The sequence below is a fragment of the Pan troglodytes genome, chromosome 22, assembly GCF_028858775.2.
Source record: "Pan troglodytes isolate AG18354 chromosome 22, NHGRI_mPanTro3-v2.0_pri, whole genome shotgun sequence".
NCBI lineage: Eukaryota > Metazoa > Chordata > Mammalia > Primates > Hominidae > Pan > Pan troglodytes.
In genome coordinates, this window is record NC_072420.2 from 31045045 (window position 1) to 31057783 (window position 12739).

A 12739-nucleotide genomic window follows, 5' to 3' on the forward strand; every position below is an offset into this window, starting at 1 on the left:
GAAGTGGTCCTATATGGTCAATAGATCATTGCTAAGGGCAACTATACAGTATTTTTCTCAATACGAAGAAGAAATTTTCAGCAAATAGAATTCTCTGAAAATTGAACGAACTCACACAGGACTAACTTGATTATTCCCAGCCTCATTCAAGCAGAAACAGTGCATTAATATTTCTTCTAAAGCCCTTTGTACACACAGTAGTCCTACTGAAGGAATGAATGAGATATTAGCTCTATTTATATGCTTCATGAGTTTTAATTTTAAACATTGACTCTTGATATTGGGGTTTCTTCCCCATCTTTCCAGACTTCAGTTACACCCATCACTGGGGATCGTTTTATTTTTCTTTAAATATGATTTGCTTTTTATTTACAAAAATGCTTCGGGTATTTATCATGTTGTTTTCACCACTCAAATAGATGATTTTATTTTCATTTTTTGGGTAATAACTTACAGAGGTTAAATGACTTCTAGGAGGTTCAATATTAAATTTATTTAACTGCTGAAACCTTATCTACAAAACCAATAAATACACATACTGTGCTGAGAAATAAACATATGTTTAATACTCTATGTACTCTTTATTAAATTGATTTATTTTATGTTTCCAAATTTCTGTATATCAATATTAATGTAGACATTCTAGGTGAGATAAATATAACATGTTAAAAACAGAAAAAAACAAGTCAGAAGCTTGTGATTCCATATTCTACTTTTTTTTTTTTTTTTTTTTTGAGACTGAGTTTCACTCTTGTAACCCAGGCTGCGGTGCAGTGGCACAATCTCGACTCACTGCAACCTCCGCCTCCCGGGTTCAAGAGATTCTACCTCCTCGGCTTCCCAAGTAGCTGGGATTACAGGCATATACCACCACGCCCGGCTAATTTTTTTTGTGTATTTAGTAGAGACGGGGTTTCACCATGTTGGTCAGGCTGGTCTCGAACTCCTGAACTTAGGTCATACACCTGCCTTGGCCTCCCAAAGTGCTTGGATTACAGGCATGAGCCACCACATCTGGCCCCTTCTTTGTATCTTTAATTTAGACTCTAAACTAAATGGCAGGAAAGCAGCATTTTGACAATGCTATGTATATTGCCCAGAATATGGATGAAATTTTAGTAAATGTGAAATAAAGCATAAGGAAAGCCATTACTTCCAGACAGAAATTTGTTTATTAACTAAGAACTAGGACATTTTCCAGAGTCAGAATGCAATAAATCAGTAAGGCAAGATGATAGGAGAATCCTAAACGCAGATTACACATAATTGTAAAGGGTCTCTAACAGTATTTGTTCTTCTTTCAACAAACAATTTTCATGCTTTAGCTAATTCTGAGGCTTTTTCTTAGGCATGGAGAACAAAAGCTGAGTACCAGTGAATCTTGTTTTATGGCTTCTCTGGAAGAGATTTGCTGAAGTCTTCTATTTTTGAGCTCGTCACCATTGCTATTTGCCTGTTCTTACAATCAGTCAGTAAGAAAAGGATGAAATAGTTCAACTTATTATGCTCAAGATAGTGTTATCTGTCGGCTTATTAGCAAGGTGCTAGTTAGGTAGTTGACAAAAATATTAATGACAATCAAAGCCATCCGAATGAACTTGCATGCTGGAATCTGCAGTCAAACCATGGAGGCCCCATTTCATCAGGAAAGGTAGGTGATAATCACACTGTCAGAGAAGTGACAGTGACAGCCAAAGTAAGAAAGCCGGTGATGGTTGTATTTCAAATGGAGTCTCTTCGGTAAGTCCATTGTAATAAATCTCAGAAGTAATGATGTTACCTTCAGGGTCAGCTTTTAGTACAAAGAGCAATAACAGAACAACAGAAAAAAGAAAAGCTAGCAGGTGATACTGGCTGTGGTTAATAAACCTGGGAGTTATATTTGAACTTAATGTAACAAGATTCTTAGGCTGAATAAAGAGATTCAGCAGAAAATTAGACATTCTAGTACTTAGTAGAATCTTCCCCATTGGGCAATTTCCAGCTGCTATAAATTCTGGAAGTTGGTCAATAGCATTTCAGAGGTCTGCTACCACTGCACAAATACCTCAGAGGTGGAAAGGTACTGGGTATACAGCTCAGAGATCTGAAGCTTCTAGATAAATAGCTCAGTCGTCGGCAGCTCGTAGGCCTGTAGCTTGAATAGTGATAATTTCTCATTAAATAGCTTTGGGGTTGGCAACTGTTGGAAATATAACATAATGGTGAGATGTAGCTGGGTATGAAGCAAGGATTTTGGTAGCTTTTATACCCCAAAGTACTCAATCTGCAGTGGTTTAGAGTTTGGAAACTCTTGGGTAAGCAGTTAAGTTGTCCAAAGCAGTTGGAACCGTTGCAGAGGGTTTGGCAGGCTTTGGAAGCATTTCGAATGGGTATGTGGCAATTGCATACATACCCATTGGTCTGAGTGCTTGGGCTGCAGCTGGGGCTGGGGCTGACGTTGGTAGTTTCACAGACACTGAAGACTTGGCCTGCTGATGGGGAGTTGCAGGGCACAGAGGAGTTTGACTGGTCACAACCAGTGGTACTGCAGGTCTTGGACTCACAGCTGGGAGATTTGCAGGTTGGTGCTTCACTGTAGGATTCTTGGCAGTAATCCAGGAGCCAGAGATTTCCTTGGTAGCTACTGGGTAAGCAGTGTCCAAAGGTAGGGCTTAAATCACTGGAGCTAAGAGTAACAGAAGAGGTCACTGGGATATAACAGTGAGTTCTGTATGATGTGGTACTGCAGACCCCAGGATAGCCTATAGTAGACATGGAGGCTGCAGGCATGCTCAGTGGTCGCTGTGCAGTGTGGCTGTGGCCTAAGAACGTTTTATACCTTCCCTGGTGATTGTCAAAAGCCTCTCCAGACTCTTCCTTCTGTCTGCTTGGGGCAATAACACAGCAACATCTCATTAGTGTGTTGGTTAGCCACAGAGGCTAATGTTTTCACACGTGTAAAAATAAGTTTATTTTAATTCTTCAAAGTATCCATAATCACCACTTTGACCATCACCCATCACTCATCATCTGTAGACCATACCTTCAGCAAATAGTGATTTTCATGTTAATAGGCAAACTCTCACCTGTCAATCAGAGGTTAACAAGAGTTCATGGGTCTATGGGCTTCTGCAACATGGTTATTTAAAGGTTCACAAGGACTCAAGTAAAGCAAGTAACCTGTATTTTTCCACGCTGTTAACTACTGGAAAACACTGAAGGACTTAATCATATACTCTGAAATAAGTCAAGTAGTTTGTCTGTCTCAATATGGTTACTCAAAAGCAGGCATTGACCTTTCAAGAATCAGTTTTCCAAATATGTGCTATACTCTTACCTGTGCAGGGCCATATACTGGTAACGGCTTCTCATGTAATGTATTAGGAGAAGTTCATAGGTAAGACTCACAGCAATACTTGGGAAACTTGGTGACCAACACCTGGCTAAAAATGAACTTGTTCCCAGGGGGCATTTGTTGCTAAGCAACCAAGACTTCTGTTAAATCCCTTCTTAAAGAGTGTCGGCAATATGCACTATCAAATAAACCCAGCTTTGCAAGATGATACCTTCCTAATTGACTAAGATTACATATCACGTGTTCCATTGCCTGCTGTAAACCCCAATTGCTGTCAGATGTAAACATTTTCCCCGTTTTTCCCCAAATAAGTTCTCTTATTCTTTATTTGCTTTCTTTAGCACCTACACTTTATTTTACTCCTGTGTTGAAAAATGCAGTTATTTTTAGTTTATGTCAATGAAAGGAAATAACTGTTTAAAAGTTTTATCTGAATAAACTGTATAGTTCTTACAAGCACTGTATATATTAAATAGCACTTTTTACTACTCAGGGTGAAGGCTAAAGAATTTTTTTAAAGATTTTAATTTAAACTGAAGAATTGAAATTTTGTTCTTCAAAATATAAAATTATAATTTATAATTCCAGCCTCTATTGAATTGGAAACAGCAATGCATTTATTAACTGTGAAGAGTTCAGACAGAGAATAGAACAGTCTTCTTCAGGTAGAATCAGCTATAGGGATAGTTTTTTAAATTAACTCTCTTTATAGCAAACTATGACATTTCTCTCACTGTTTTCGGTTACTTTTCAGTTAGATTTTTCAAATGCACAGCAATTTAAACCTACAGATATTCTCTTTTTTTAAAAAAATCTCCATTTTCTCAGTGCTTTTCTCAGTATTCTGTAAGTTGACAATAAGCAATTCTGTATTAAACATGTTTTGCTGCCTTCTGCAGTTTCTCTCAGGTGACAAAGGCCACAATCATGAAACCGTATTTCCAGCAAATTGTTTGGCTATAGAGAGCCTTGGGATTTTGTGAGGAAAATGTTAGTCCTGAGGCAGGCAAAATAGGAAAGAAGATACATGGGCAGTTAGTTGACGGCCAACTTTCCGCTAAGTTACTGAGCCCCGGTGATACACAGAAAAGCCACAGGTTGATGAAGCTTTATTTCTACATTTCTCTATTGTATCATTGTTGCCTCTAGCCTTTTTTTCTTAGGCATCCTTGAAGCAGGTTTGAGGGCTAACACCATTAACAAACACAGAATGAGTTAAGTTAGTTACTGTAAAGCTCACATTCTTCCCTTCCATCTTAAAATTAAATAGTGAGGTATTTTGAATTAATTTGATTCACACAGGTGTAAGTCTAAAAAATAATGTGGAACATCATATGGCATGACCAATATTCAAAGCATGAGCCATTACAACATATTTAAATTGATTTTGCTATGATAATATTCTAAACAAATAAACAATGAGATTTGAGAAAGGAACCCTAGCTCGCTTCCTCTCATTTGCTTTTGTGTTTCCTCTCCTTCCTTACGCAGAATATCACACACCTATAGAAACAACACCCCATCCCATTCACACCATCATTTTCTGTACATGATACCTCTGCAGAATTGTCTCCTACTCTAATCTCAACCTTTGAAAGAGATGGAGCACACCGCATCAGAAATATAGCAAATATCAGGTTCATAGCGATGGCAGGCTTGAGTAGAAAATAAAGACCATTGTCGCTTGAGTGGCATTGTGGTCTGAAGGCTTTGGAGAGGCATATGCATTTCTCTGTTTTCACTTAACTCCTAAAATACTGTTTTCTTCCATTAATTCCCCTGTTATTAGTATTTGTTGTGTGCGGAAGGCTGAATAATGCACCTACCTAAGAGGCTCACTTTCTAGTACTGGGAAATCTGTGAATGCTACGTGACATGGCAAAAAGGGACTGTGCAGGTGTGACTAAATTAAGGATCTTGAAGTGGATTATCTGGGTGGGCCTGATGTAATTTCCAGACAATATGAGGATGGAAACAGAGTTTGGAATGATGTGGCCACAAGCTAAGGAATGTCAGCAATCGTTATAATCCAAAAAACGTAGGGAATGGATTTCTCCCTGGGGATTCCAGGAGGACTCAGCACTGTTGATAACTTCACTTTGGGTCAGTGAAGCAGATTTTGGACTATTAGCCTCTAGAACTGTAAGAAAATACACTTTCGTTGTTTTATGCCTTTCCATTGAGTTTGTGGTAAGTTGTTACAGCTGTCACAAGAAATAAATACACTATGCCAGAAAAGTATAGGAAAATATAATAGATAGTCCTTATGTAGTTTGAGAAGTTTGCACTCTGTATTCAGGGAAAGTTTAAGATGTAAGGAATGAGCTTCCTAGCTATCAGATAATTCAGAGAGATACCAATACTGTCTGTGGAATACGCAACAAACTTCCTGTATCTAATGAGCCAGCAGACTCCTTCCCTCATTAAAAAAGAGTTATGGAACTCTTTCCCAGTTTTATCCATAGGTTAAAAATCCTTTAGGGTAAACAGAAGATCAAATAAAGCTAAATTTTCCAGTAAATGGCCCTTAAAAAAAGTAACAGAGGACACTTTTCTAGTCTTTTAGGTCAAACAAAATTTTATATTCCCTTTTGCTACTATATATGCAGTAATGTATTTTTCCACTTGCCAAGATGGTGTTAAATTAGGCAAAACTGATCTTATGACTGAAAAAGCAAAATGTTTGTGAATCCATACTTAAATAACAATTGAATTGCAAATATTGAGTCAAAATGATTCTTACATTTAGCATTGGTAACCTAAAATATTGGTTACTTGCTGTTTACAAGTAGCATTTATATTGCTGTAAATGTAATGCAGCATTTACATTGTTGGCTTAATAGATCGTTAGTGGTTTAAGAAGCTGAAGAACAGATGAGAAATATAAAAAATTTTAAGAAACAGAAATAAATGAAGGTAAAGCCTTTAAAAAATGATAGCACAAATGGGTGGAAAGAGGAATTTTCATGCTTAAATTCAGGGAAACATGGTATACATGTAATGAAATACAACTGTAGTAAAAGTTAAACATTTTTAAGTGGAACTGTCAGGACTGTGCCCTACTGAGTTAGGCATTACTGTCTTGCTGACTACCATTTAAATGTATTTATTAGCATGTACCTTGGAAAATTGTTCTCTCTCAGTACATCAGTATCTTAAATAAAACTGGAGCTAATAGCATGTACTTTGCAGGACTTTCCTGCAGATGCAATGAGATAATAAATATGAAAATACCTAGAAAAGTGCAATGGACATAGTAGATGCAAATTAAATCTTTTCTTTCTAATTTTCTAATGCTCCACTTTAGGGAATTCCAGTCACCAATTAGACTAAAAAATATTATTCGCAATTTACTTTGATGTTGTAAACACATAGTCCTACAATAATCATTGTGTCCTTTAAAAGTAAATGCTAAAAATGAGCAATTCTACCTTGTGTAGTTAAGAAAAATGACTTGCTTGACAACAGGCTACTAATGACTCCTCTTGTATAACTCAAATCCTTCAGTGTCATATATCATTAGCTAGTTCCTGGAAGCCGTATATGTATTGCTAGCAATAAAGGCTCAATGCTCAAATTCCCTGGATTCTAATCCTGTTTCTGATGCTCAGTTTGACTACCATGTGTTTCTGTAACTTAATTTCCACCTCTTCAAAATAAAGCTAATAGTAGTATTTGCTCCACAGGTGGCTATGAGAATTAAATAGGTAGCTGTGAGAATTAATAGTAGTATTTGCTCCATAGGTGGCTGTATTTATTAAATTAAATAAATACTACTAATAGTAGTATTTGCTCAATAGGTGGGTGTGAGAGTTGGTCAAGCACAGCATAGGAAATATAGTTTTGTGTAGCTGATGTTTTGATGTTAACCTTTATCATTATCATCAGCCTATAATATTTGTTAGTATTATTATTTTTTATTGTCATTGGATCTCATCTAAAACTTACTGCATTTTGTATGTGTACATCAAAAGCAAGAAGAAAGAAAAAATAAAGAAGGAAGGACGCAAGAAAGGAAGGGATGGAGGGAGGGAAGAAGGAAGGGAGAGGAAGAAGGAAGGAGGGAGGGAGGAAAAATGGAAGGAAAGAGAGAGGAAAGAAGGAAGAAAGGAAGGAAGGAAAAAGGAAGGAAAGAACATGCCAGAATAGGCTGTTTTAGGCTAGGTAACTTGCTATGATGTGTATAAACTATATGTTGATCTTAGAAATTAAATTTGGAGGAATTGAATAAGTTGAAGGCATTTACCACCATTTATGTGGGAAATAAGGATCCCAGAGAGGGCATACTCCATAAAGGTACACGCCATTAAAGTTAGTCCACCTAGAGAGAAAGGCTGGGAGGGGCTGTGGCAGAGAGGAAATACTTTTATTTGAAGTTTAGATTTGTCATTCTAGAATTGAAGATTATGGTCACCAAGTAATTGATAACTTCCAAGTGGCTTCTAGATTAGTCAAAACCTGAATAAATAAAAATAGAGATAATATGAAAGACAACGAAAAGTCTTCGAACTATAACTTATGTGGGTCTTCTGGCAAGTTTCTTGACCTATTTGAATTTTCTTATCTGCAACAATGGGGATGATAGTATCTTTTCATACTTGCATTGGAAGATTATTGATCATGTAGTGGTATGCCCGGTACATTGAAGATGATCAATATGGTGGAATAGTTATTGGAATATGAGCAGTTGCTTGTAAGAAGAACAAGTTCCCAGTGAGTAGGTGGAATAACTGAATTAATTAGTTACATACATATAAGAGAGAAACAAGTTCAAAGTAATAACAATTTTCTCTATGCAAGGATCCATGGGAGGGAAGGGGGGAGGACTTAAGTTTCATTCAAGAGGAAAAAATATTGTGCTGTCCATTGTACAGAACTAAAATTTATGTAACCCCTTTGTGCTTAATCTTGTGGGGCAGGCTGGGCATTGTAACTTGTTCTGTTCAATGGTAATTTAGAAGACATATTCAGTGCTGACGAGCAATTAATTTTCCTTACTATTTTCTCTCTGCCTCTACTGGCATTATTCCTGATACTGAAGATCCTCTATGCCTGGGTCCCAGAATGAGAATAATTTGGGAGCTGAAACAATGAATGTGTAGTAGGGGTGATAAGTAGACCATTCCAATTTTAAGCATCTGGAATTTTGAAGTTGTTGGTTGCTAAGGCAAAATGTAGTCTATTCGGGCTAAATAATTCTCTTTTTAACTGTTAGAAAATACAGATGCATATTTAATGTTTAAGTAGTAGGACACATGCAATCAGATTCTTGAAAGGATCTATCTTGCCTGCGTTTTTCAGATACTCTTTATTTTCTTTCTTTTCATTATATTTGTTTAGAGAAACTAACAGTCCTTAACTTCATTGAAGATAATGAAGAACCAAAAGATACCCTTTTCTATATAATTTGAAGACAATTTACTTATAAATAACCATGAAAACTTGTCTTCCTATTCAAGGACATATTATTGGCATAGAAATCAAGAATCACTGGCAGTGAAAATTTTCTAGTGAAGAAACAATTACAATCTCTTAGAATTTGATCAAGTAAAATGGTACAGGTTAAAACAGCACCTGAACTATAAAGACAATGGTCCATCAGCCTAAGAACAAATCTTCAACCTAAAGATAAAATTTCTGTAAAACGCTGTCAGGGCAAGACACTGAAATGACAATTCAGCATGTTCTTCTAAGAAATGGAGATTGCCAACCCACAAAATCAGAACAAGCTGGTTGGAAACTGCTGTGCATGAAGGAAATAGGTTGGAAACTATGAGACACATAATTCAGGGATCTGAAGCTGTTGGATATAGAACCTATAGGTTGATTACCATAGGAGAAATAGCTCAAAGGATAGCAGGTCCTGGACACAAAATTCAGTGGTTGACAGCGACAAAAAATAAAGCTCGGTGATTGACAGCCATAAGAGACGTGGTTTTGGGGGTGGCAACTACTGAAAAAATAGCCTTGAGATCTGTTATGCATTGAGGATTGGCAGGAACTTGAGAAATAAGGATTGATAGAAAAACAGCTAGTTGAGTGGCAAGGTCTGGAGACACAGTAAGTAGTAGAAAGCAGCAAGAAATTTCATAAATTGCATGCACACAACTGGATGAATGGTAGCTGGAAGGTTTACCACATGTCTCTGGGGAGTTTTCTAGAAGTCAAATTCAGCGTTGGTTGGACAAGCACAGAGCATGGTCCCAGTTTACACAAGTAGGCCAGAGTGCAGTGGATGAGGTGACAAGAACATGGCAGTAACTCCCAAGACAGCAGAAGTTGTAGTTTCCATAATAGCAGATGCTGGCTGACATGATAGAGTCTGAAGTAAGGCTTTCATTCGGATAAGTAACAAAGAATAGCTTATCTAAGTCTACATCAAACTAGACCAGGTTGCTTCTATACCTTGATAGCTATATACTCAGACTCTCTGCCTCCCCATATTTTAGATTAATTTGCATCATAATATCTCATGAACTTAGTGTTGTGTTGCCTATGAAGATAACTTTCTTCCCATCCATAAAATAATTTTGGTTTTAATCTTCTATATATCTACAGTTGTAATCCTTCTCCTGTTTATCAGGTTTGAGAATGTATGTGATGTAATCACTTGTGTATTTTATCTGCTTTGCTTCTGCTTCCACTCCTAAATAATGCTTAATTAAAAGGAGTCCATTTGAATGGATGTTTATCCTATTCATTATCTACAAGGAACCCCACAGTTAGGAAGGTATAGTCCTCATCCTGGAAGAAGAGATACAATGTTGCAATGCTTAGAGGAGGTGTTGATGTCCTAAAATAGTTTCCATATATCAAAGTTTCTTGGATTTTCCAGACAAAATATTTCATGCTATTCGCTGTTTTTCATACTTAGCTGAGAATCTAATTATGTGATGTTGCTATCTGTATATTGTCTTGATAGTCAATTTTATATAAGCATGTTAGGGTACATTTTAAAGAGCTCAGCTTTGACAACTTAATATTTTTCATACTTAAAAGTTGTGTTTGATTTCTAAACACTTGAGAAAAGACATATAATATTTTTACATGGTAACATTGATGACATACGTGCTTTTATACTAGTGCAAATGTCTTACATGTACCTGTGGTCTTCAAATAAGAGGATAAACATGATATCAATAGTCATCAGCTTGTGTACTAGCTTTCCAGAATTAATGGATGTCTTCATCTGAAGCAATTTTTCAGGAGGACCAATTTGGTCTTCATGCAATGAGCTAAACAAGGATTATGCAAAACTATAATATTACATAAAAAAGATGTCCGAAGCCTGCTTACTTGAATACTATGGAAGGAACAACAATATTTTTGATTCTTCCCCAAAGAGGCAAGTTAACGTTTACAGGCATCTATTTCCTGGAGTCTCTTGTCTTCCCAAACCAATAAATTCCATTCTCAATCATCTTCTCACTTATCAGCGGTGACGGAGTTGTTCATGAGCAGAGGACACTAAAGATTCCAAGTAGCCACTTGGCATCTTAGCGTATCATTGATGATCCTTCTGTTGAATACTTTCCTATTGTACAATAGTCCTGTTGTTCCTGCATTGTTCATTGAAGATTCTGGAAGACTGATTATTATTTTAATTTTGAGGAAAAGATATTGAAATAACATTTTAATTGGAAGCTTTTACGGAGCATTCAGAAAACTGCAGATATCTCATCACCCATGCAAACATGCACAAATGAAGAAAACAGAGACAGACAGAGAAAACACACTTATGATATATTTTGACATTTGTTTACATAAACATGACATTTGGTACAGATGTAGTATAAGGTTCTTCCTCTGAATTTCACATTTTTTGTTTCAGACAGTGAAAGAAAAAATGTTTGACGTTTCACATGAGGAATTTTCACAGTCGATTGCTACATTCTTGTTAAAGAAAGCCTCAGATCACATCAATGTAAAAGAGGACTGTTAGGGATAAAAAGGAACAGAAGAGATTGGAATCATCAAGGATTGAGATAAGTTTGAGAATCTGTCTGACATTTTTCCATCTTTTCTGAGAACCTTAAGCACTCCAGATAAGTGAAATCTTTCAAATCCTTATATGCTTCCAAAGAAGAGTCCTCCAAAGTGAAATATTTTAGTTGAGGTGTATGCACCTCACCTAAATGCCTCATAATTTAGTTGAAGTTTATGTTCACTTCTTATATTTTGTGAAATTTGAAAACAAGTGGTAACCAACTAGTCTATAAAATATTTTCCTCAGCATATTGGCATGTTACATATGCGTTTCAAAACCAAAATTAAGGTTTTTCTTTTTAAACCATAGTGAAAACAGATTTGATCTCAATAGAACGGCTATTGAAATATATCTGGTAACTGGAAAGTCATTAGGGCCACAGTTATCAAACTAAATATAATCCCATCATTCATCATCAGTCATTAAAATTTAAGTTAGATGTGGGGCATGTAAATGAGAGAAACCTGGTATCATCAAATAATGTATTACATCTTGATGACAAATGCCAGAGAAGCCCTATACATATACCTACCTGACGCGTGTCCTGATTTATTATTTCTAATTCCATTTATAATTTCTTCAAATGTCTGTAGAGACTAATGGTTCTTTAAGTTTAAAACATCTCCATGTAGCTACCTGGCTTAATAGCCTGAGATCAAAAAAGCTACTGAGAAGTTATATATTTTGTTTGAAATGATTGGTGGAGGATATGATGAAATTAACATAAAGTAATAAAAATAGCGTTTAAGAGTTCACATTTTCACCTTGGGAGGCTGAGGCGGGCCGATCACCTGAGGTCAGGAGTTTGAGACCAGCCTGACCAACATGAAGAAACCTCTTCTCTACTAAAAATATAAAATTAGCCGGGTGTGGTGGCACATGCCTGTAATCCCAGCTCCTCAGGAGGCTGAGGCAGGAGAATTGCTTGAACCCGGGAGATGGAGGTTGCGGTGAGCCGAGATTGCGCCATTGCACTCCAGCCTGGGCAACAAGAGCAAAACTCCGTCTCAAAAAAATAATAAAAAAAAAGAGTTTACAGTTTCATTCTCACATACTAATGAACATGCTAAATCTTATTTAGAGTTTATAAGTCTAATACATCCTCTGTATTTTCATTGGAGTTCTTTGTGAAATACAGATTTTAATGACTCCTAATTGCGTGTATAATAAAGTACACACTCCTGAACGGGGTTCACAAAATCTTCAATATCTGGGATCAACATGTATTTTCAACTTCTCTTTGTGATCCTATTCCAAAACCCCCATATTTCCATTTCAATTTAATGTTCAAATTTCATAAAACCCTGCTTTTTAGTCACAGAAACTCTGCATAAGCTACACCCTTCTGGAATATCCTTCTTCATTGTGCCTCTGCAAATTACTTTACATTTTTAAAAGCAGGTTACAAATGGCTC

At 36.5% G+C, this 12739-nt stretch overlaps 2 protein-coding genes across 2 annotated transcripts; both read right to left on the reverse strand.

Moving 5' to 3' along the window:
• Nucleotides 1-1153: 1153 nt before the first annotated feature.
• KRTAP24-1 (keratin associated protein 24-1) lies at nucleotides 1154-2790 on the reverse strand. The gene has a single exon (XM_003319030.3). It carries the CDS (start codon nucleotides 2770-2772, stop codon nucleotides 2008-2010), a length of 765 nt encoding a protein of 254 aa, XP_003319078.2. The 5' UTR covers nucleotides 2773-2790; the 3' UTR covers nucleotides 1154-2007.
• Nucleotides 2791-8976: 6186 nt separating this feature from the next.
• On the reverse strand, nucleotides 8977-9346 carry KRTAP25-1 (keratin associated protein 25-1). The gene has a single exon (XM_003319031.4). The coding sequence runs from the start codon at nucleotides 9320-9322 to the stop codon at nucleotides 9014-9016; it is 309 nt and encodes a 102-aa protein (XP_003319079.3). The 5' UTR covers nucleotides 9323-9346; the 3' UTR covers nucleotides 8977-9013.
• Between the last annotated feature and the right edge of the window lie 3393 nt (nucleotides 9347-12739).